Genomic DNA, 23,815 nt, shown 5'->3' on the forward strand with positions numbered 1-23,815 from the left:
AAGATATACATTGTCTCCATCCTTTTTAAAAATCAGATATTAAAAGGAATATGGAATTATTATTACCTGGCTGATAACAAAGGCAGATGTCCAGTAGACATTTTGGCTCTTTCTGGCATATGCTTCTGGGCAATTCTGCTCTAGGAACAAAAGACTTTCTGTATATTAGCTCTGACTTCTAAGCTTGTGCCTGGACTGTAAGCTTCCAAAGATCTCCATACATAATGGTAACGATTAGAGACTTTAATTTTCTCTGTTGAGGACGTTTGTTCACAAGCATAAACCTGGAAGTCCAGTTCAAGCCACTGTGTTTACTGACAGTGCACATCTGTTCTCATCTGGAAGACTGCAGGAAACTCCTTTGGCTGAAGTAGTCAAAGCTTTGGAGCACTCGGAGGCATTCCCCTTAGCATCACATCTCTCTTGGCTTCTTATTAATTCTGGCCCCTTGCCTTGACTCATTTGTGGGGTATGTGCAAAAGACTTTGAAGGTTAAAAGGTTCTTTGACATAAAGCCATAGCAATTTAATTAGTTACTCCAGTGCTGCTTCAGCTATGCTAAGCTTGAAAAATAAGATGGGATGCAAAGTTGTAGTTTTAACTTACAAAACCAGCAACCATCTGTAATTGTATTGCTCAGGAAATTCACTCTCCATCATGCAGAGAACAGAAGCACTGGAGCTGGAGTTTCTTCCCATGGCACGGCATGAACCATGCTCAAATGCCGGACTGGGAGCTTCTCCGTGCTTTTCCCATCTCCAAAGATCTAAAGCACTACAGAGCACTTCCCTCCCCTCCTCTCACCCCTATCCTGTTTGCAAGGAGGAAGGGAGTTGAAACAGATCAGATTTCTGGAAAGCTCTTGCTGTTGCATAAATGTAAGATAGTAAGAGCTGCTTTTGTACAGAAACGTGACCAAATGGCATTTGGCTGTGTCCCAGCGCACTCCTTGTGAGATTTTACTTCACCCATCTTCATCTCTTTTGCTTTTGGAGGTCTTTGAAGAATCTTCCCTTGTTGATTTTCTGCAGAATCTTCAGAAGATTACAGCAAACGGAGAGAACCTAATTTTAATCCAGTGTGAGAGAACAGCACAATTACAACTCATCAGTAGTCAAGCACATAACAGAGAGGTTACCCACTGCATCCCATTGCCTCCTTTTTTGTTCCCCCGATGCTGTGTACTGTGTGAACTGTTAAACAGAGAAGCCAGGAACTTTGCCTTCTGTATCAGTAGGTTGTATATTTTCTCATCCGATCCATCCTGTTTTGGAAGTCTCACTGCCCTCCATAGTGGAAGGGACTGAGCTCCCCAGATTAACAGGGCATCTTTCCTTGCTTGCTAATCTAACCAAATCATCATTAAATTTCCGAATTTATTGCTCATTTTGCCACCTCATACCACTTCCCAACACTGAGCTGAAGCTTCCTCTCCTTCCTCACCAACTGCACAGATTTCTCTGCCACCTCTGTTCACTTTACCCTTACTCGCTCCCCCCCATTGAATTCCACTGCTCAATCAAATTCATCTTCATTCCCTTTCTGCAGGAAACGCTCAGTGCCTTGCATTGTATATGGCGCATGCAGAGACAAACCTCTGGAAGTTGTCTGCCTCATTAACTTGCACAATCTGTAAGACACAAGGGCAGAGAGTTGTAGAAACATACCCAGGAACAGAGCTTTTCCAATTGCACTTGCTGTTGTGATAAAGAGTTTTGAGACCATAAAAAATAAGCAAACACACCAAAACCACACTTTGATGTATTACGCAATGTGCTTGATGAAAACAATAAAAAAGCTTTCCACTCTGCACAGCACTTCATAAATATGCATTTATTTCCTCATCTTTCATCAGTTTTACAGATGTAACCAGTGCCTCAGTGCTTATATTTGTCAGAAGCATACAATGGAACTTCAGATACTTTTATTATACAGTTCTGAAGTGAAAAACAAATTAACGGTCCTTTCCATACGGAACGGAGCAAAAAAAAAAAAAAAAAAGCAATTAATTTCTTATAACATATTACAGCGTTACATAAGATTTCCAACTTACAATTCTATCCTATCCCGTGTATTGTATTTACATACTTGAGTAATTTGCTTACTATTTACATATTTCAAATACTGTAGTCATAAATCTGTTTATATTGTACATTCCTGTTTAAATTTTTGTTACAGAAATTCTTTAATGCATTTTAGACACTGCAATTTCAGTATTTCACATCATTTCTAGCAAATTACTGCCTGGTTTCACCAGTGATGTGTCCGGGTGCCTCCTTCCTAAGAAAATAGATATTACAAAGGAATTTTACAATATTCAGAACCTCGAGTTTTGAAAGAAAAAAAATATTGTTGAATGTGGGATGTAACAACGAGAATGTTATTTCCTGTTCTGTGTAGCATTATGCTTGGAATGACATTTTTCCTGAGATGTACAATTGTTCAATGTAAGGTGGTTGGTTGGTTCTGTTCTGAGTGAAATATTTCATGGAAATTTAAAACGTATGGAAACACCTGAAATGTTACATAAATGTTGGCCGTCTATTTACTGCAAATGATTCCTATCTGTACAGATATATAAACCTTATTTATATATCCATCTCTTATTTTCCAGAAAAATCTGTATCTATATAAATAAGCATCGATATTAGGAAACGTCTCACTTCCTTAAAAGCAGTGTGCTCAAGTACAACATTCAACTTCTGACACAGACACGGTAGTAGAGGCGACCTCTGATGGTAATGCTTTCTTCCAAGGGAAGTCAGAGACAGCTGCTGTGTTGGGAAGACGTGGCAGACAACTTGCATGGACCCATAAGGAATTCTATGCATCCAGCCCCGTGTGTGCGACGCAGAAGCATCTGACACTGCGGACAACTTTGGGTCAACTTTCCTTGTTAGGTGTAGCTACCTAAATAACATCTCAATTAAAAAATAATAATTATTATAGAAATCTCTTACAACATTGTACATTTAATGCTGTGTGTCTTTTCTCTAGTTACAATAATATGCTTTTCTATTAACAAATTAATGTGAATACAAAGACTAAAGCAAACGGTCATACATTTCTTTTACTCTGTTATTAGTAGCTATTCTGTTAGGCACAATATGACGTTCTTTGTAAACATAAAGACAAATCTCCATACATCAGAGCTGTAACGTGAACTTACGGAAACCATTTACACACGTTTCAGAAACAGAGCCCCACTACAGACCCCAGGCAAGGTGCAGCAATCCAGGAGGCATCCATTTGTGGCCATCACAACTGCAAACCCCAGCTGCTGTCAGTGGGACAGAAGTGCATCCTCGTCAGCAAATCCTCCTGCTTCAGAATTAATTCCTTGCTTTCTCTTCAACCATAGAGTTCACATAATTTTAAAACACGGATCTCATTATGACATGTATTGCATTCTTTTTACCCTGAAACAACTTATTATTTATTATATGGTTGATGTCAAGAACTAAAGCCCCTAAAATAAGTAATGTAACTAATATGTCTACAAAGCTTTCATCAAAATACATATCTATGTATTTTTAGAATCTTTAATCTTCCTTAACAAGTCATAGGAGAATACCTCTTGAAAGAACTTCATTTCCCAAACTTAAAAGTGCACTATACTTTTTGTGTGACACTGTGCTACTCTAGAACTGAACTGATGAATATTCAGAGCTTCTAGTATCTTGCTTACTGCAAGTGTCACCCTTAATAACCCATGTGTTTATGGAAGGCACAAATTAACATGAGTTTAGTTAAGTCTAATAGAGAATTCTTATCTAACAGATTTCTTGAGAATAAATAGTGGTCATAAATTGTGTACGTTCAACGAAATTACTCTGAATCCCACGATTATTTCAAGAAACACTGCTTTCATTCTGCACAGTCACAGAGAATTTGTATTCTGCTCATGTTGTAAAAGTGAGCTGTGTGTACAGTTATTGGGAACCATCTCCTCACTTCTTCTGAATAATAAGAAAAAAGGTACTAAATTATTTAACAAATGAGCTTTGAACAGATATATTAATTTTCCTTTTCTAATACACTAGAAATAGAGAATAAGGCAACAACTGAGATAAAAATATATCTTGCTTTGTAAACCAATCTTCTTAGTAAGATTCTTAAAAGTGAAATCTAATAATGAAAAACTGAAAGGCCTTGAAAGAAAGGCTTTAATTACTGTAACAATACCACATCTTCCATTCAATATTTTAAAAACACTCCAGAATACATAAAGAGGAACTTATCTTAGTGTCACTGATGAGTCTTAGGCATAAAGTCACTTCTTCGTATGGCTAAAAACCTACAACACCCAACAATGCTGAATAATGTTTAGAAAATGCCATCAATTTCCACTGCACCCTTTTATTTTCTTGTATCATTCTAACCTCTCTCCACGGAACAATGAAAGATGGTATGAGAACATCAGCATCGTCCTGGTTATAAACAGACCTCCAAACACAGGTTTTGCTGCCTCAAATGGTCTTTGTGACTGTGAAGAGCTTTGTTTTTCTCATCCAAAATGAGTAATTCCAACTGCCTGTTAAAGTCACGACATAAAAACAAAACAGTCACAAAATCATTCTGAGAAATTCTAAGACTCAGGTATGTATAAGAATTGTTCAACATATATTCAACTCCATTTCACCAAATTATAGGAGGGGAAAAAAGAAGACAATTATGTGATAGACTTCTGAATTAATTTTTCGTGCTGAACAAAGAAGTTCTCTTTTAACTTAGATTCATTCATTACTCAATATCCTTTTTTGTCCATTCCTTTGGTATTCTGTTCTCATTTTCCAAATTCCAACAGGATTTTAATGGTCATCTCAATTCAAATGGAAGAACAGTGAGCTGAAATCACAATCATAACAACAGATGCCATAATACTGCAGAACACATTGGTCTTAATAACTTCTGGATCTTCATATTCATTTCTTGTAATGATTGGGGGCATCTGCAAATGCAAACTTTAGTCTGTAGGCCTCTGCTAGGAGTACACTGATTTCTTCATTTCCCCAGTGTGCTGTGGGCAAATTCTGTAAAAATATCAGCAATTCCTAGTTGGAGAGAGAGAAAAAAAAAGGAAATCGATATATATTTGCAAATACAAGTGCTATAGCTATATAAACATATATATATACATATTTAATAGCTATTTATTATAGAATGATTACTTACATGCATGAGCACCTCAGTATCCCAAACAAACCTGAGATCCCCTTAAGTGATTTTTCTGTAACTTTTATAGCAAGAAATACTTGCTATTCAATCTTTCAGTTCAGAAACAAGCTGTAGGTTGTATTTATCTACAACTGTTTTTAAGTCTTCAGAAATGAAATGAAATGAAATGAAATGAAATGAAATAAAATAAAATAAAATAAAATAAAATAAAATAAAATAAAATAAAATAAAATACAAGAGGAATAAATTCACTTTCTTCGTGCAGCATGAGAGTGAAAGAATTGATAATCTCCAAGTGAGAGCTAGGTAGGCTGTATTTACTGCATTTGCCCTTACATGAGTGTACAGTAGCAGTGCCCCTGAGCAAGGTTGGGAATCCCTTGTTGTGCTCAAACAAACAAGAACTCACAGGAACTGATTTAGAACCATCGTGTTAAGCTTCTAAAATGAAAACAGTGTTATCACTCCCATTTTACAGCTTCTAATTGAAATACAATTCTTAGAGGTTGGAGCACACACAGAACTACCAGAAATTCAGTTCTAAGCTAAGTCCAAAATGGTTTAACTCAGGACCAGTCTCTTCTCAGATTTATCATATTTCCTACATGGTTTTAGCCCCACGACACTTCTTACACACCTGCCAGGTCCAACCAAGCTCTTGAAGTTTTCACATATTTTGTGTACAGGTCCTCCTGCATTTAACTGGAAGACAGACTGTAACTTGCAGTTTGTAACTGTGACCCAGATTGTTGTATATCCCTATGCTAGGTCTGAACAAAATGCACATTTACATTTCTTCTTTAACAAACCATAATATATTCATTTAATGTTTAATCCCTAAGCATTTCTATAACCTCTCTACCAGGTGGGTGAGGCAGACAGCCACAGATAAAACCTGGTTGCTGGCTACCCCACATGTCAATGTCAGATCTAATGTTTACTTAGTAAGCCAGGTTAGTCCAGTGCATGAACAAAAGTGTTAAAATTCTCTTCCCTAATTAATCTTTTCACATCCAAACATGAAGAATATCTGGCTTTTTCTAGGGCCGCTAGGTATGCTATGTATATTGTACAGTGAGAAAGAGTTATTAGTCTAAACTAATTTATTTCAATGAGGATGCTGTTACTATACTGTTGAAATTTCATAAAGAAAAACAAGTTCAAATTAAAATCTGTATTTATTTTAAAAAGGTCCTAAAATGTGGATTCTTGTTTTCACAGGGCATATGTTTCACTGCAGCAACAATAAATATATGCAACCTCCTACAGACCCAATCTGCAGGACTGTAGTTCTATACTGAGCTATGGTGCACAGGGATCAATGACTGCACTTCAAAGGATCCCTTGAAAAGATTATTTCTATCCCATTTCTGATTGACAAAAGGACATTCTATCTGTCTATCTTTCTTCTTTTTTCTTCTATCTGTCTATCTGTCTTTCAATCCAAAGTATTGTTGGCCTCCAGAGTTGCACAACTGCACGCATTCTCGAAATTATGATTGATCACAAAGTCTGAAACTCTTGACAAAAACGTGCCAATCACTTCAAACATTTTCATCTTCCCTGCTATTCTTTGGAGAAGTAGCACTATTTGATGAAGAACTAGTTTAATATTTCTATTATAAATTGCAAATATTCATAATTATTTTCATCATAATCAAGTACAGAAAGAAATGGCAGAGTAATCTATTGACTGTCAAAACCCATTTACCTTCAAGCAAGCATTTTGTCAGTGTTATCAGGGGGAAAAGATCATTCCTTAACTGCTCAAACACAAAGTCTGAGCAGTGAACATGTGTTCCAAATCCAAGGGGGCTAACTAGCCAACAAAATGAAACGCTGCTTAGTGATTTACTAAAGATAAGGCTTATGTATCTGTGATCTACTACTTTAATGAGCTTCAGAAGTGTCTGAGGTAGAAATACATTCTTCAGCTTGTTGAAAACACAAAGTATTTGAAAGTGCAAAGCAGGATTTTGAAACAAATACAGAATATTTCAAATAACAAATACGGAGTGGGGTTTCCAAAATCCCACTCCAAAGTTTGCTTATATTTTAGTTCTATCTCCAACAGATACATCCTAAATTTCACCCCTTACATTTGGGAAATAGTGCACTCAAGTTTTACCTGCACCAAACAGCCACCCTCATCTCCTGAGCTAAGGCCTACGCCAGGAGCTTGCCTACCAGCACAGCTCCAGTTGCATCCATTTCCCTCCTCATGGTGCACTGGGGAGCGGCACTTCCAGCCTCCCTCCCTTCCTCCTTGCCATTCTGGCAGTGGCAAGTTTCTTCCCTATTGGGAAAGGATTGGGAAACCAGCAGCTACTTTCTGATCTTCGGTGTAACTGTTCAATTTAAACATACAACCAAAAACCCTTAAAAATAAAACTCTTACAAATTACTTCCTGTTTATTTTTATCTCTCTTTAAGGTATAGGCAAAAATAAGAGTGTTAAAAACTTTAACACTGCAGAGAATATGAGATGACGGTGATTCCCTTATTGCCTATTTTGATTGACCAAGCCAGCTTTGGGAATTAAGAAGCCTCTGCGCAAGAGCAACATTTGGAGGAAAGATGTAGAGGAAGTCTGAGGTGCTACATAGTTTTGCTCCTCTCCCCCCCCCCCAAGTACAAGAAAAAACATTGCTCTAGCTCTGTATCTAGCCTTGTTTTCAGCAGCAGATTGCATTGCAGACCTCCTGGGGTCCCTTCCATGCTGAAATTTTCTAGTATTTTATTTTCTAAAGGACACGGGCTTAATTAGAAAAGAAATCCAAAAGCACGATAGAAGAATGCTAAGTATACTTAACTCACAAACAGAAGAATATTCAGTCCCAGAATATAATGCAGTACACAATTAGGAAAGAAACACGGGCAGAGAAAATACACTCAGTGTAATCAACGGAACTACCACGAAACAAGGAAATTGATAACTTTTTTCCTGTATATGGATTTTGTAGCATACAGTGCAGTCGCTACATATTTTATCCTTTTTCTTCTGTTTGTGAATGCATCCCAGTGTTTTTCCACCCCCTAAAACATTGATTGTTTGTAGCAAAATTTTTGTTCCATTTGCAGAAGAGGAGCTGTGTGATAGCCTCCCATGTATTAACCTTCTTCACTATTACAGGTATGATTTGTCTGCTGTTTTCCCTCCAAGAAAAGGAAAAAAATGACTCCTTTAAAACAATGTATAAATTTTTCAAATTATTTCATAACAAAATATGCTTTGTCTTGTTCTTCTTTAAGGCTGAATATTCCCTGGGTTGGGAAGATGCAATTTGTTTACAGAGGTGTCCACAGTGCCCATCTCTGGTTTAGTCTGTCGCCCCTAACAATTACAATGTGCTTCTTCTCTTGCAAGCTGAGGGTTTTGTGTTTTATCGGTTTTTCAGTTTCTACATCTCCTCTTTGTATCTAATGCTCACCCTCAAAGCTTGCCTTAGGAAGGAGACAACAGCTCTGTTGTTCATGGCCTGCTGCAGAGATCCCAGCTAGCTGATTACAATAGCAGCTAATATGTGCCATAAACAAACAATGGCAGCCACTAACCCACTTCTGCTTCATGCATTCTGATGAAGAGCTGAACTCATTGACGGCTCCCTGCTAGGGCCTGACCTCCATACTACTGCCACACACACCACTTTTCCTTGAAGCCCAAAGATCACCTTGCCTCTCTCAGCCACTGAGTTCCTGGTGCAGTTCCTCTGTAACATCCCATCTCCTGCTCTACAAGGGGAGTGTTCCTGAGCCAGCACCATTGTGCAAACTTCCAAACACGCACTGCACAGTTATATCAGTCAGCCCAAAGGGACGAGAGAAGCTGCCAGGGACTGAGCTCCCTGCACAACAAGGAGATGGGCATCCAGATCCACCTTGCAAAGATGAAAGGGAAGGTGACGTCTGCCAGTCTGGGTCTAACAACAGGAGCTTTCTCTCCAATTCCTTTTGCTTATTGCTGTGACCCATGTCTAACTTAACTGAACACAAAAAACAGTAACACAACAGAGCTTTTATTTCTAGCTAATACAAAGCAGCAGTAGCTAAACTCAAACTCAGACACACTGAGGAAATTAATAGTTAGTTTTTAAAGTCAAAATTGAGAACTAGTCTGATAATTTAACAAATCAAGGCAATCCTGAAGTACAGTACTTTTCTTCTGGAGTTGTTAATCCTTCCTGCTGCTAACTGCAATGTAATTATAGTATGAATACTTCTGTTCTACAACAGCTCCATTTTGCACTGATAGGCAGAACCTGCAATCTTACCATGTTTTATGATCAGAAATTTAACAATATTAGACTTTATGATAGCTTAGAACGAAATGGAAGGTAAATTAACTTTATATATAATTTTTCACTATTTAATAAGGAATTGCTAACGGCTATGAACAAGTGCTGTATCTGTTACGCAGTACACGAACGTATGGAACACTGCAAAATTGATGCTGGCCATTTGATTAAACTGCCTCTTTATGAGAGTTACATGCATCCTAAAAAGTTGTTCCTGTAATTTTAGAACACAGCATTTACTTCTAAAGAACAACTGAAATGCGATACTACTTAAAATTCACTTAGAGGAAATACTGAGTCAAGCTAAGGAACAAACTAATTGGTGTCATAAAATACGCTCATTTACTTGTTTGGATAATACAAAACAGAAATAAGCATATACACACATGCACACATTCAACAAAATTCTATATCCTGTTACATTTTATGGGGAGTTCTGTATTGTAGTGCTAGAGACAGCCAGAACGGGACAACAATTCAACTTTTTTTTTTTTTTTACCAAACAGATGTAATCACCATGCAAACAAAATGAATTCTTAATATGAGAATGTTCTAATTCTTTTTTTTTCCTTTCACAATGCACATATTTGGGATTGCCAAGTGTGAAACACAAAGGTGGCATGGATGGCCAGTACCAAGTGGGCATCCCATCCTTTGACTCCAACTCTCTCCTGTGCTGCACTATGAAGCAGAAGGACAGATGTGCCTGGCTGAGCCCCTGCAACTGCTGCAGTTGCCAGGTGGTTCATGAGCTGTCCTGGCTTCTGATCCTCTTTCCAGAGGATCCCAGCACATCCTGCCCAGCTCTGTCAATGCCCTCTTCCTCCAGCCTGTTATTAGAGTGGAAACAAATGCACAGACTGGTGCCATGAAAACACGTGCAGTGCACACTGCTGAGTCTCACTGACCTTCTTCTGCCTTACCAGCTGCTTTTCCTTTCTCTCTGCCACTTGCTGTTCATATGTAATGCAGCAAATAAGTAGGACTCGAGCTCTAAGGTGAGTTCTTTTTTCTTTCTTGAGTACTGTAGTTCCTCTTTCAATATGCTCAGCATTTTCCTTATGCATGCTGCCACTTCTCATTTCTCCAGCTGTCTCTGCTATCTTGGGTTGCAAATAGTGAACTATATTTCTGGAGTGCTGCAATTCTTATTAATTACCTATATCTCAGAGTAAGAGAAACCATTTCATCTATATTGGGCACAGCTGGAATTGAGAACGCTGAGATTTCAAAATCCAGTATTAAACAGATACTAGGAAGAAGTAACTTAAACTGCAGTTTAAGAAACGCTTCCTGCAGATACAAGTCAAGAGGCTTCCATGGATCCAGATTCTTCTGCAGTACAGCTGATTGCTTCCTGATGTGGAATGTGATAGCTGAGATATCACAAAACATTTGAGTTTGGTCACTGGAGTCTCACAATTTCAAGCAATATGGGTGAACTTAAAATTTTTAGAAGACAATGGGGAAACACTGGTTTATCTGTCAGCTGGTAGGAGCATTTAAGTTTAAGCCTCCACTAGACCCAGTCTGAAGGACTTAAGAGATGCACATTCTTGACATGTCATAAATCAGTGAGACATAAAAGTTCGCATTCTGTCAAATAACAATTTGAGGGGAAAAAAAACTGAATTCAGTATTTCCTTAAATAGTGAAAATTGAACTTAGTATATTAAATACTAAAATATTTTTTCTTGTACATTTATTGCTCAGTAACTAAATTATCCTTTATTATGCAATAATTCTTATTTAAGTTAATTTTGACCTTGCTTTTCTGCACCATCTTAGCCAACAGACTAGAGCTTAAAGAAACCAGAACAGAATGAAGCCAACCACAGACAAACAGGTTATTCAAAGCTCTAAATGGATACTTAAAAAAAAAATCTGAACAGGGTAAAAGCCCCTTTTTCTCCTGCCATCAGTTTATTTCCAGTAACACAAGTGAGTAGTAATTCTGAGAAGATACATAGAATCACAGAATGGATTAGGTTGGAAGGGATCTCAAACCCACCCATCCCCAACCCCTGCCCTGGGCTGGCTGCCCCCCACCAGCTCAGGCTGCCCAGAGCCCCATCCAACCCAGTCCTGAGTGCCTGCAGGAATGGGGCACCCACAGCTCTGTGGGCAGCTGTGCCAGGGCTTCACCGCCCTGTGAGTAAAGAACTTCCTATTAAATGCACATTGAGAAATAAATAATAAATATATTTTATTTGTTGAATGCATGATTTAGTACTAAAATGACATCAGTCCTGCTGCACCTTCTTAGTCTGAACTAGGAGTCATACAATTTAACTTGTTATGCATCTTTAAAATTACTTGTGATCTGAGATACGCAGCTACAGACAAATTCACCGCACTGCTGAAAGCATTAGTAAAGTCAGTCTTATGCAATTGACTTCTTTGACATTAATTAGTTTGAAAATCTTCCTAAGTTCTCTAACAACTCCTTTCCAAGTGTGAAGAAATAACAATAGTCAGATAAGGCTCAGCTGTCACATCCCAAAGCTGGTCAATAGGTAGGGCTGACAGCTCTCACAGGAGTGAAAAACAGGCGGTGATGCTTCACCTGAATAACCTCCTGTTAATCTTCTGAAAACATACAGAAGCATGCTGTCATAATTAATTTCAGATTCCTAAGAAGAACTTAATAGAAACCCACCTTAACAATCTAAAAATGAAAGCCTGTGAAAAGTTAATGGTCTTATCATTTCCCTTTCATGTTTTGCCTTTTGCAACTGCTCAAAAGGAGTCTTGGATTCAGCGTATTAAAAGCATCAGAACAGCAATTAAAGTCCTGTTTCATCCGGTAAGGTTCTGTTCTGCAAGCCATTAGCATTCTTAATTGGTAATCATAAAATATGTGGTTTTAAAGAACTATGTCAGGGAAGCTGAGCTCCTTTAACTGAAGAAAAGATTTACATCTCCATTTTCATTTACAAGGGTTAACAGTTAACAGGATAGATATAAAAATATATAAATTATTATGCCAAAAATGAGCGTATGGAAGGACTGCCTTTTAGCTAATGCTGTTCTCGAATGAAAACAGAGAACAAAACAGGAAGTAAGCCCACTCCCTAAATCCTGTGTCAGGAAACAAATTTTCAAGCTAGATAGTTTTCTTCTAGAAACTTATCATCTACAGGTGTGCTTCAAAATTGTATTCAGGTTAAACAGGAGAAATTAAGGTACTGATAAAGAAGGTTCAATAACGAAGGAAGAAGAGGAAGTCATCTGATTCAAACAAAGATGTAAATTCAGACTTCAATCTGCACAAAGCAGAACAGTCCAGAACTGTTCTGATTATACTTTTGCCTTTACTTTATGAAATAATTCTGGAGTATTTGGAGACATGTATTTCTTACATCCTGAAATATAAATAGTATCCAAAATAAACGCCTGAGCTCGACAGTGTGACAGTAGCTACACGCACAAAGAAGCAAACCAAGAAAAAAAGGATGAAAATCAGAAGTCATCCTATTAAAAACAAACAAAACCCACCCAGACATAGAATCTACTGTACTTATCAAGACGGCAGCAATTATAGTGCAATTTCATTTCTGAAGTGATTAGCCATGAGTCAGATCGTTTTTTTTTTTTTTTTTTCTCAGTAGTCAAGCAAGATAAAAAAAACCTGTACAACAGATTCCAAGCGAAAGTTTACAATTCTGTCTCTTCCAGGAAGTCCATATGCTGCCTTCTCCACTTTATTTGGTTTTCTTGACCACAATTTAGTATTCATTTTAAGCGGTACAGTTTTCATTGCTCACAACTCCTATTGATATTCCCCTCTTTATAATGTCTTCTAAATCTTAACACTAATGTATGAGTAGCTATAACCACAGGAAAGCAAAGAAAGAAAATGATCAAATATGAATTGAATATAATGAACCATGGGGTCAATCAGTATGCTTTGACAAAAGATATTTAATATTGTACAAAATGGCCTGGGTTGAAAAGGACCACAATGATCATCCAGTTCCAACCCCCTGCTATGTGCAGGGTCATCATGTGGCTGCCCAGAGCCACATCCAGCCTGGCCTTGAATGCCTCCAGGGATGGGGCATCCACAGCCTCCTTGGGCAACCTGTTCCAGTGTGCCACCATCCTCTGAGTGAAAAACTTCCTCCTAATATCTAACCTAAACCTCCCCTGACTCAGTTTAAAACCATTTCCCCTTGTCCTACCCCGGTAAACAGCCGTTCCCTCTAGTGTTTATATGCTCTCTTCAAGTACTGGAAGGCCACAGTGAGGTCTCCTCAGAGCCTTCTCTTCTCCACGCTAAACAAGCCCAGTTCCTTCCACCTTTCCTCATAGGAGAGGTGCTCCTCTGATCACCATGTAAATTGTCCTGAGCAGAATTTTAAATTATTTTAAGAATTTTAAGAGTTGTTGATATGAAACTGCCTTTCTATTTAGCTTAGCACGAAGCAGATAGCTATGTCTTAGATATACAAACTTCCACACAACAAATGTCACAATTCATAGTGGCAACTTAACTAGCATACTTCTTGTGCTACAAAAATCTCTAAACGTAATTCAAGTGGAATCTTGTCTGTATCCTAGGACTGTAAGAGGCCAATTCCATGCGTTTGTCATCCACATCACAGGAAGCCATACACAGGTGTTTGTTCTGAATAATAAATACGGCAAAACCATGAAGTATTTGTGCACCTGCAGCAGACTAAAGGATGTTAATAAAGAGAACCAACATGCACAACCATGGCAGTAGAAGAGGAAGAACAATCCACCTACATGATTGTCCTCTTCAATATCTTTATAGATGACCTCGATGAGGGCATCGAGTGCACCCTCAGTAAATTCGCAGATGACACCAAATTGGCTGGAAGCGTGGATCTGCCTGGGGGTAGCGACGCCCTACAGAGGGATCTGGACAGGCTGGAGAGCTGGGCTGGAGCCAATGGGATGAGTTTCAACAAGGCCAAATGCCGGGTCCTGCACTTCGGCCACAACAACCCCAGGCGACGCTACAGGCTTGGGGCGGTGTGGCTGGAGGACTGCGTAGAGGAAATGGACCTGGGGTATTGATTGATGCTCGGCTGAACATGAGCCGACAGTGTGCCCAGGTGGCCAAGAAGGCCAATGGCATCCTGGCTTGCATCAGAAACAGTGTTGCAAGCAGGAGCAGAGAGGTGATTGTTCCCCTATATTCAGCACTCGTCAGGCCGCACCTCGAGTACTGTGTCCAGTTTTGGGCCCCTCACTGCAAGAAAGATATTGAGGCCCTGGAACGTGTTCAAAGGAGGGCAACGAAGCTGGTGAGGGGTCTGGAGCACAGGCCATATGAGGAGAGGCTGAAGGAGCTGGGAATGTTCAGCCTGGAGAAGAGGAGGCTCAGGGGAGACCTCATTGCTCTCTATAACTTCCTGAAGGGAGGTTGTAGTGAGCTGGGGGTCGGCCTCTTCTCTCGTGTCATTAGTGATAGGACCAGGGGGAATGGTTTCAAGCTACGCCAGGGGAAATTCAGGCTGGACATGAGGAAGTATTACTTTTCAGAAAGGGTGGTCAGGCACTGGAATGGACTGCCCAGGGAGGTGGTGGAATCACCGACCCTGGGGGTGTTCAAGGAAAGACTGGATGTTGCGTTGAGGGACATGGTTTAGTAGGAGCTATTGGGAATAGGTGAACGGTTGGACTGGGTGATCTTTTAGGTCTTTTCCAACCTTAGTGATTCTATGATTCTATGATTCTATGAGTATTGTTAAAGGAAAGGACAGAAAAAAGAAAGCTTGCCCAAAGTCCTATGTCTTAGGCTGGCCAGAGAGTCTCATAACTGAGAATTTCTGAATGAGCTTGGGAAATGTCACAAAATCAGTAAGAACTAACCCAAAGGTCTCTAGCTCTGAGAAAAGGAATGCTGTTCATATCAAGAAACAGTTTAGGCTTCCTTGGCGAGCAAAACATGCAGACTCAAGAGCACAGGGTAGAGGATCATCCAAGCTCCACAGATCTCTTCAACACACAAAAACATAACCCTCTTGTCCATTTCTGGATGCTTTAAGATAAAAATGTGTATCAAAATGTATTTCCTTTATACCTGTTAGAAGAAATCATGCATGAGGAGGAAAGAAGTTTTAGCCAAGATTTAACAGAAAACTACATGGAAACAGTAATTCAAATTAAAAAAAAAAAAAAAAATACATCTCAACTGTATACTATAAGATAAATCAAATAAACTTCCAAAACAGTATAAATATTATGCAAGAAATATCATTGAGAATTATGCTCAAGACATCTCCCAGCCTCTCAGTAGAGATAACAACAAATGCAAACCAAGATTAATCTGGCTACATCACACAATACCTCACATACATTTATCAAGCTCTTTATCTCCTGTTATTTTATGCAGAAGTTGCTCCCAAACCTCAGTTTATCTAATGGTTTATAAATCAACGTGAAACAACTCACATCCTTTTGATCTTTCACCAAAATTACATTATAGCTTAAATCCTTACTCTCCATTATAAAGCATACCAAATACACTCTAAACGAGTTATCATCCCACCTTCTCAGGCCTCTAAATGCAGTTCAGCAAAGCCATAAGGTATCCACAAATATCCTGAATTATTTTAAAACGACTGAAATACTAATATATTTTATTTATGTAATATTTACAAGCCTTTCTTTAACATTACAACGCTCACAAAAAAATAGAAGTCTACAATTTCAGCTTTAACCAACCAGCAACTCAGATCAAATTTTAATATGAGATAATGAATGCCTCAGCTTTAATGGAAAATAGAAGTTGCAAATCAACAGCTGAATGCAGAATTTATTCTTTGCTTATCTACAAAGGAACAGCCTCCAGACACAAACATGAGAAAAGAACGGAATGTTTCTTCAGTACAGTGACAACAGGCTGAATTAATCTTTTCTGACTGCTGACTTTTAAGATTTCCAAGATTAAAGTCCTAAAAGTGCTTCGCCACGAGTCCCTTTTTTTCATAATTCTAGTTCATAAATGCAAGGAAAGTTTATGCTCTAAAACTCTCCAAAAATCTGCACTTTTATTGCAGTGGCCTCTCATCCAGTTATTAATACCCAACAGAAAGGTTTGGCAGTCTGGCAATTGTGAAGCAGCTTCAGATCTTTAACTGAAGATCTAGTAAGTCAAAATTCTGAATTTTCTTTAATGTGAACACGAATCTTAATATGTAGATTGCTCCAAAAGTAATGCCTCCTGTTCATTTTTACAGAACCTACAAAAGATACAAAAAGCACCATAGCTCTATTTAACAGAGTAAATTCCAAGCTACAAAAGACTATTTGTCAACAGAGTCACCACCACTAGCTGTTCATTTTCACCAGTGATGAACAAGAGCCTTCCTGTCCCGCTCATTAAAATCTGCACCAGAGGACGTGGCCCACTGCTTCACTGTTTTGCTGACAGTCACTGCTAGGAAAATGTTGCCCACGCAGTCCCATCTTTCATTGGCCTGAACAGATAGAAGGTAGAAAGTGCCAAATCTGGACGTTAGGTGGATGTGGTCAGACAGTCCAGTCAAAACTGGCAGTGAACTCCATGGTCTTAAAAATGTTATGGAGCCTGGTGTTACCATGTTTCAAGAGAGAGGCTTTCTTCTCTGTCCTGACTCTTGAAGTCTGGGCCACCAATTTAGTAAATGTCAAGATGTAATTGTCAGAAGAGTTGGCAGCTTGTCCAGGTTCCAGGAAATCCAGACGGATCACCTCTTTGCTTTCCCAAAAGACAGTGCACATCACTTTACCCACTGAGGGCCATATTTTGAACTTTTTCATTGATTCATTTCACATGCTGTCACCCCACAGACTGCTGTTTTCACTCCAGCTCACAGGGTGATACCACGTCTTGTCACCCATAACCATCCAGGAAACTGTCACCCCCAATCTTGCACTGGTTCAATAGGTCCTGATAAAATTGCATGCAGTGCTCTTTCCGTTCCTGTGTGAGCATTGGTGGGACACACCCAGAAGAAACTGTGGTATACCAACGTCACTACCACTGATTCCAATGCATTGAAACCAATATTCAGCTCTGTAGACAGTTTTCTTGCCATAATCTGCTGATTCACACAGATGAGGTGATCAAGATGCTTTTCATTTTGTGACAAGACACCTGTGCATGGCCGTCTGGAACACAGTTTGTGTTTTCCATCACTGTTGCCACTGCTGAAACACACCACCCACAGCCTCACTGTGCTCACACCTACTGTTTGGTCTCAATAAATGTAAAGCAAGTGGCCATGAACGCCAATTTTTTTCCACAAGGAGGAATTCAATGCCACATCTTTGATTCATACATACTTCCATGCCAGGCACCATTTTGTCAGACTGCCTCTCTGTCGTCTGTTGCATGGCAACAAAATGTAATGGGATACTGGTGAGAAGGTTTAATCTCTACTGCCATACCACAAACATATCACCTCTGATACTGTGGGCAAACACAGAAAGTAAGAGGCATTACTTTTGGAGCAGCTCTCATAAAAACATGGAAAATCTGAAAAACATGGAAAAAATATGGAAAAGAGAAAAATAGTTTTCATAACAATCATTTTAGTGTACTAGTAACAGTAACTAGTACAGGTACTAATATAACATAAACTGAATTTTAAGAAGTCTGTATGATTTCTTCAGGTTCTCAAGCCCACATTGTTTGTTAAAAATCTAAATGATATTTAGAAGAGTTGTATGGGCTTACAGATTGAGAGAAAAACCTTGAAAAATCTCTCTGATTACCTGCAGACTCAAAACCACATAAATATACATACATTAAGGAAAATATATTCAAATTTATTTTCTTTGGAGAGCTGGGCTTTTCACAGAATTACATATTTTACAAAAGCATATCTTGTGCATACAGTGTCATTTTGTTTAAATAAATGAATATGACAATATGACCAAAAGGTCATTAAGTGTTTAAGCAAAGCAGTAAAAATATTTCTAAGAGAAAAATACTTTGGTGGTGCATTAAGTGATATAATCCAAGGGTTTAAAGGGCAGCTTTACTACATCTCCCATCGGTTCCTCAAGACACAGATAAGAGCAGGTATTTACCACAATAATCTCCAGGAGAGGAAACCATAATGCAGTTTGGAAGAAGTGTCCTTTTTCAGACAGTAGAGTATCAGCTACATGAACTGTAACTTTCAGAAGTATGTTACTGGCAACAATTTCAGTTTACCTTAATAATTTTTCCTGTAAGCTGGCAATTCAGAGGCAGCTACGTGCTATGTTCTGTCATTTTTTTTGCCAGCGATGACAATCATAAAGAATGTGGGAGAGTACAACAGCTATTAAAGATTTTTTATGTTCCTGTTTAAGATGTCATCCTATGCAGATCAGCATGTGAGATTAAACGTGTATAGGAACTGTGATGGAAAAGATTAGTACAAAGCTTTGGTGATAGCTGCCTAAGGACAGAGGGCGACCACTGTAATTCAGCTAACAGGTAGCAAACACTACTCAACAAAATACAAAGAGCTTGAGTTTACTCCATTGGTCATACGAAATTCAGGAATTATTAACTCCAACGTGAATGAGCCGGCATTCTTTACTTGCTACTCAGTTGCATAGGGAGATATCTCTGCACTAACAACACACACCTTGAACAAAAGACTTTCAACTTATATGCATTACTTGTGTTACATTTACAAAAGGTTTCCCAGTCAGTACATACATATTCAATATTCCCCCCAAAATCATTAACGAAGGGTCCCACCTCCTTGCACACGCTCAGTGATTTTGAGTGGGGGTCTCAAAGACCCTCAGAGATGGCAGCAGCAGTCTTCCTCTTCATGACCGCCAATTGCCCTCCTCTTGTTTTTTCCAGGTTGGCAGTTTCGCAGTGATATACTGGAGAGGGCCCTCACGCTGACTTAGATAACAATGATATACTGGGCTTCTTGAGTAGATAAAGGATGTTCTGCTTACCATCAGACCCAGTGTGTTCTGCTTAGCATTAGCTGGTTTTGTGAAAGAAGTATTGCTCATTTAAGTATGTTCAACATCAGACCAAGTGCATTTTGCTTCGCGTTAACTAGATTAGTGATATTACATCCTTCTTTGCAAAAGGATGTCTAGTGCAAAAATCATTTACTGTAAAGAGCAAATGAGTTGAGATCTTCCTCTTCATGGCAGATAACTATGAGGTTAAGAAAAAAAGTAGCAGATGTGCTATAATGACATTTCTGGAAGAATTTTAAATCCCATTTGTTTACAAGTAGATGACAAAACAATAGGCATTTAAATACTTGTTATTTTTACTGTCTTGCTGTTGAAATGAGACAATTTTGTTGTAAGAGGGCAAAATCTACATGCAAGAGCATTTAGGAAACCATAGGAGAAAACAGAGGAGTGAAAGAAATACAGTTAATCCTCCTCCATCTGCTCGTCCCAAAGAAAGTCATATGTCACTTCATTCTGTTATTCAGCTCCTACTCTAAAAGCTTTTAGTTTCTCTTTGTTCTCTTATCAGTAGTTTTGATTGACTTTGGTAGTCAAGTGTGCAGGCTCCTGTGATTTTAGTCTTCTCCAGGGTTACACGCTGATAAGGCCAATAATTGACATTGTTATGCCGCAGTTTTTGCTGAAGAAATAAACATGGAAAGAAAACAGTTTTCTTTGTAGAGAGAAGTCTCCAGTGACAGCTGTGAATTACCAACCAAATGGAAGCCCTGCCAGTGCATTTAGTTTAGCAGGTCACCTAAATTGCTCGGGAAGAACAACACTTTTTCTTTGTTCATAAAAATGCTTTTGATATTGAAATGGAGAAAATGCAGAGATCCCTTTGTGGTGTTTACTGAAAATGCATAAAAATGTTGGTTGATGAGAGAAAAATATCCTACATTAATCAGAACGTGCTTCTTCTGGAAACTTACAGGCCAATAAAATCAGATTTTCATTGTGTGGAAGATTTGATTTAAAACTTTGATAGCAGCAGAATCTCTTTAAATACAAGCCATAAAGCAAGGCTTATGTGAAATCTCCCCAGATTATACACACCCAGCATCAGATTCTGCCTTTCTTAAAAGGCAGCAGTCAGAACAAACAGGGCTCTTGAAAACATGTGCAGATCAGAGGGGACCTCCAGTATTGCCAGGTGACCCAAGCGGTGTGCAAATGGACTGTCAGATCTGTAAGGGGTTTGGTTTCAGGACATATAGAGCCAAAAAAGCCTTAAACAGAAAACATATATATTTTCTGTTATTTCACATAGGCTTTTGAGATAAGGAAGATATTGGCAAACCAAAATGCGCTTGCTTCTAGAGTTCATTTACACTAAACACAGAGATTACTCAGCAACTGTCGTCTCTTTAATCAAAACAGTGCTTTTCCTCTGCCAATTAGTCTTCATAGATATCAAAATGTTCAAGAGGTAACTCTGTGAAGTGAAAAATGCATAAGAAAGATGACTGTCATTTCAAAATTGTATTCTAAAGCCAATTCATTGTCTAGTTGTTCCAAAAGTGGAAAGTATTTCAGATGCTGTCTGTATCCATATAAGACAGCAATCGTATATGTCAGTGGGATTACTGTTTGTCAGATACAAAACAGAAATTTTGGGCTGATTAATAGAGTGGATATTAAAGCCAGAAAAGATCATAACTTATCTTGGTCTGACCTCTTGTGTAGGTAAAAGGAACTAAACCTAAACCTGTTTTCTTTCAGGAAAAAAACATTGATTAGAAGTCCCTAAGAGATACAGAAATTCATGACTTGTTTTCTTTGTGTGTTAGGATAGCTTTTCTATAAAAATCTCTCATATATTTATCAAGTAAGCTATTGATATGCTTTTTGCCTAATTAAATATTTCAAGCCCTTCAGTCATCCTGAGCCCTAAGCCTTTTAGTTCAGACATAAGAACTGGATTCAATATTATCATTTACAAATACAAAACAAACTTTTATGTTCATTAATTTAAGAATAATGTTACTCCCATGTGCCACAGCATCATTCTGGGAGCTCATCTAATGATATTCGTCAGCAATGTATCTTTTCAGAAGCCATGCCATGTTGTCTCTCACTCCAGAGACATGACATATTCTACTTATCCTATATTTGCAAAAAAATTTTCATTTGACTGTACCAAAAGGCAACTTGAATTTAGAGGTAGACTGGACATGTGATTTCGGATTGGTTTATGTAATTGCACTGTCCTTCTCACTTGGTCAGAATGTCATCCACAGATTTTCATTATCAGCTTTTTTATAGATACTTTCAAACATCAGTGGTAATGATGAATAGCATTCTGCCAATTACTGACTCCCATGGAAGCTCACTAGGTAAACCTGCCCTTGAATACAATTAACTAAAAAATATTTTTTAGTCCTCCAGTTAGTAAGTAATCTTTGCTGTTAAATGCTATTTAAAAGTTAAAAAAGTATAGAATCCAGTAAGAAAATATCATCTTCCATATTTTCATCAAAATATCATGAAAGAGTAAAACGAAGTTTCATAGCCTTAACTGTTATCTAATGTAGACACACTTTTCAAGATGAAAAACAGAAACGAAACTTTGGGATAGGAATGATGGTGAAAAAAAAGTTTCATATCTCTTCTTAACTGATAGTAAGAAAATTGGATAAGTAACTAGATAAATAATAATAATTAGAAAATACTCATAGACAATATTTAATAGGTGTAACTAAGACTATGTCTTTATCATCTTCATGAGGATAGTGGCATTATTTTTGTCTAACATTCTTCTAAGACAGAAGAATAAAACAGGTCAAAGACAGGAAGAACCCTCATATTACACACTTGCCATTAAAATCCATAAAAGGAAATAAAGATAAAGCTGCTTTTGCAGATAATACAAATATCTTTTTTCACTATTGTTAGCTGGTCACACTGGGGTCATGAGGAAACCACAGTCTCTTTACAGCATTGCCCTCTGATAGTTTGGAGTTTCCCTAGTTACAGTGCTTCTGAAAAGCAGGAAAAGCCTTCAGATTGCATTCTCCAGGATAAAACAGTGCTCGTCCATTAAGAGAACAAATTCAACACTAAGAAGTGTTCTGATAAACTACAATAGATACATCAACAGAAAGTAATTGAGTATTCACAATTCTGACAGAAGCAAGAGTAAATATGTAAGAATATCCAAACAACTAAAACAAAATATATGTACAATATTTTAACTGGAGCAAATTTATTTTTGAAAAGTAAAAGAAACATAAATAAAGGTAATAAAATGTCAGATTCTTTCATTGCAGTTTCATATCCACGACCTCCAGTGTATCACTTACTGGTAAGTGATCATATTCCCACAAGGGAGACAATAACACGCTCAGCAAGACTGAAACAGGAGGAGACAGCATCCTTGCAGCACCAGCGAGGCATGAATTCAGCCTACTTATGATGACTGGAATCACTCCAACCCTAATGCTATCTCATTTACTTTCTAACATTCTGTTGAGACAGTAAAGTTGCCGTACAGATTTGGAAAGCCACAACGGTCCACTGCTGATTCATGCTGTTAAATCATTCTGTTATTACATTATATTTATGCTGTTCTCACACTACTTTATGATAGGAGACTTCATTATGGTCAGAGAGCCAGAGCAGATGATGAACTACATGTCAAGAACAAGCAACACTTGCTTGCCTACATTAGGATACGTAAAGTCTATTCTTCTGGTTAAACTAATTTTAGTACTAAAGAAGCAATACAAGATTAAGATACAGTCACACACAACTCTACTTCAGTGATTATACAAACACACAGGCATGTTTTGCCAATTGAAAGATTTAGCTGTTAATCACATGAGAATAGCACTGAAGTTAAGACTGTAACAGTTCTTGTTTCTCTCTAGATACAAATCACTTCTCTCTTTAGCTGCATTCTCTATATCTTCAGGAAGTCTGTGGTTTGGATTTTTTTAGTGCTTCTTCTTTCACTCAACTCTATTCAGCAATTCTAATCAAATGATTTGAAAAAGATTGTTAGGAACCCAGACAGCAGGAAAATAAATTAATCACCCCCTTTTATAATTTCACCCTCTGGACCACTGACAAGAACCTTTCTCATTTACTAAGGGAAACCAAAAATCATAGAAAAGGGTAAATGGAGATTTTATCTACAAAGCCAGAACTTTGAAGGCTGCAGATTTTAATATATGATCTTATGTCAAATGGGTGGATCAGAACATTTCCAAATAAAACATTTCTATTAATCAAACCATGCCATCCCCGTGTCTTCAAAGACCCAGCCAAAACACTTAGGATATAGATGATACAAGGAACTTGAAAATCTTAATTAAAAAATAAAGTTAAAAGCATAAAATATTTAAAAATTGTCACATCTGATTCCTAGCAAAGCATCAAAATCTTTAACTCTGTATGAT

At 38.0% G+C, this 23,815-nt stretch overlaps 1 protein-coding gene across 3 annotated transcripts in view; it reads right to left on the bottom strand.

Annotated features, from left to right (window-relative positions):
• Positions 1–4,925: 4,925 nt before the first annotated feature.
• TBC1D22A (TBC1 domain family member 22A) overlaps positions 4,926–23,815 on the bottom strand; it is a gene marked incomplete at both ends in the record, with an annotated part of 151,961 nt that continues 133,071 nt past the window's right edge. For all 3 annotated transcript variants that reach the window (XM_079534708.1, XM_079534707.1, XM_079534706.1), the window contains one exon: positions 4,926–5,054. In XM_079534708.1, coding sequence (XP_079390834.1) covers positions 4,926–5,054 — 129 coding nt within the window. The remainder of the gene's footprint in view (positions 5,055–23,815) is intronic.

The sequence above is a fragment of the Tetrao urogallus genome (assembly GCF_951394365.1).
Source record: "Tetrao urogallus genome assembly, chromosome: 1".
NCBI lineage: Eukaryota > Metazoa > Chordata > Aves > Galliformes > Phasianidae > Tetrao > Tetrao urogallus.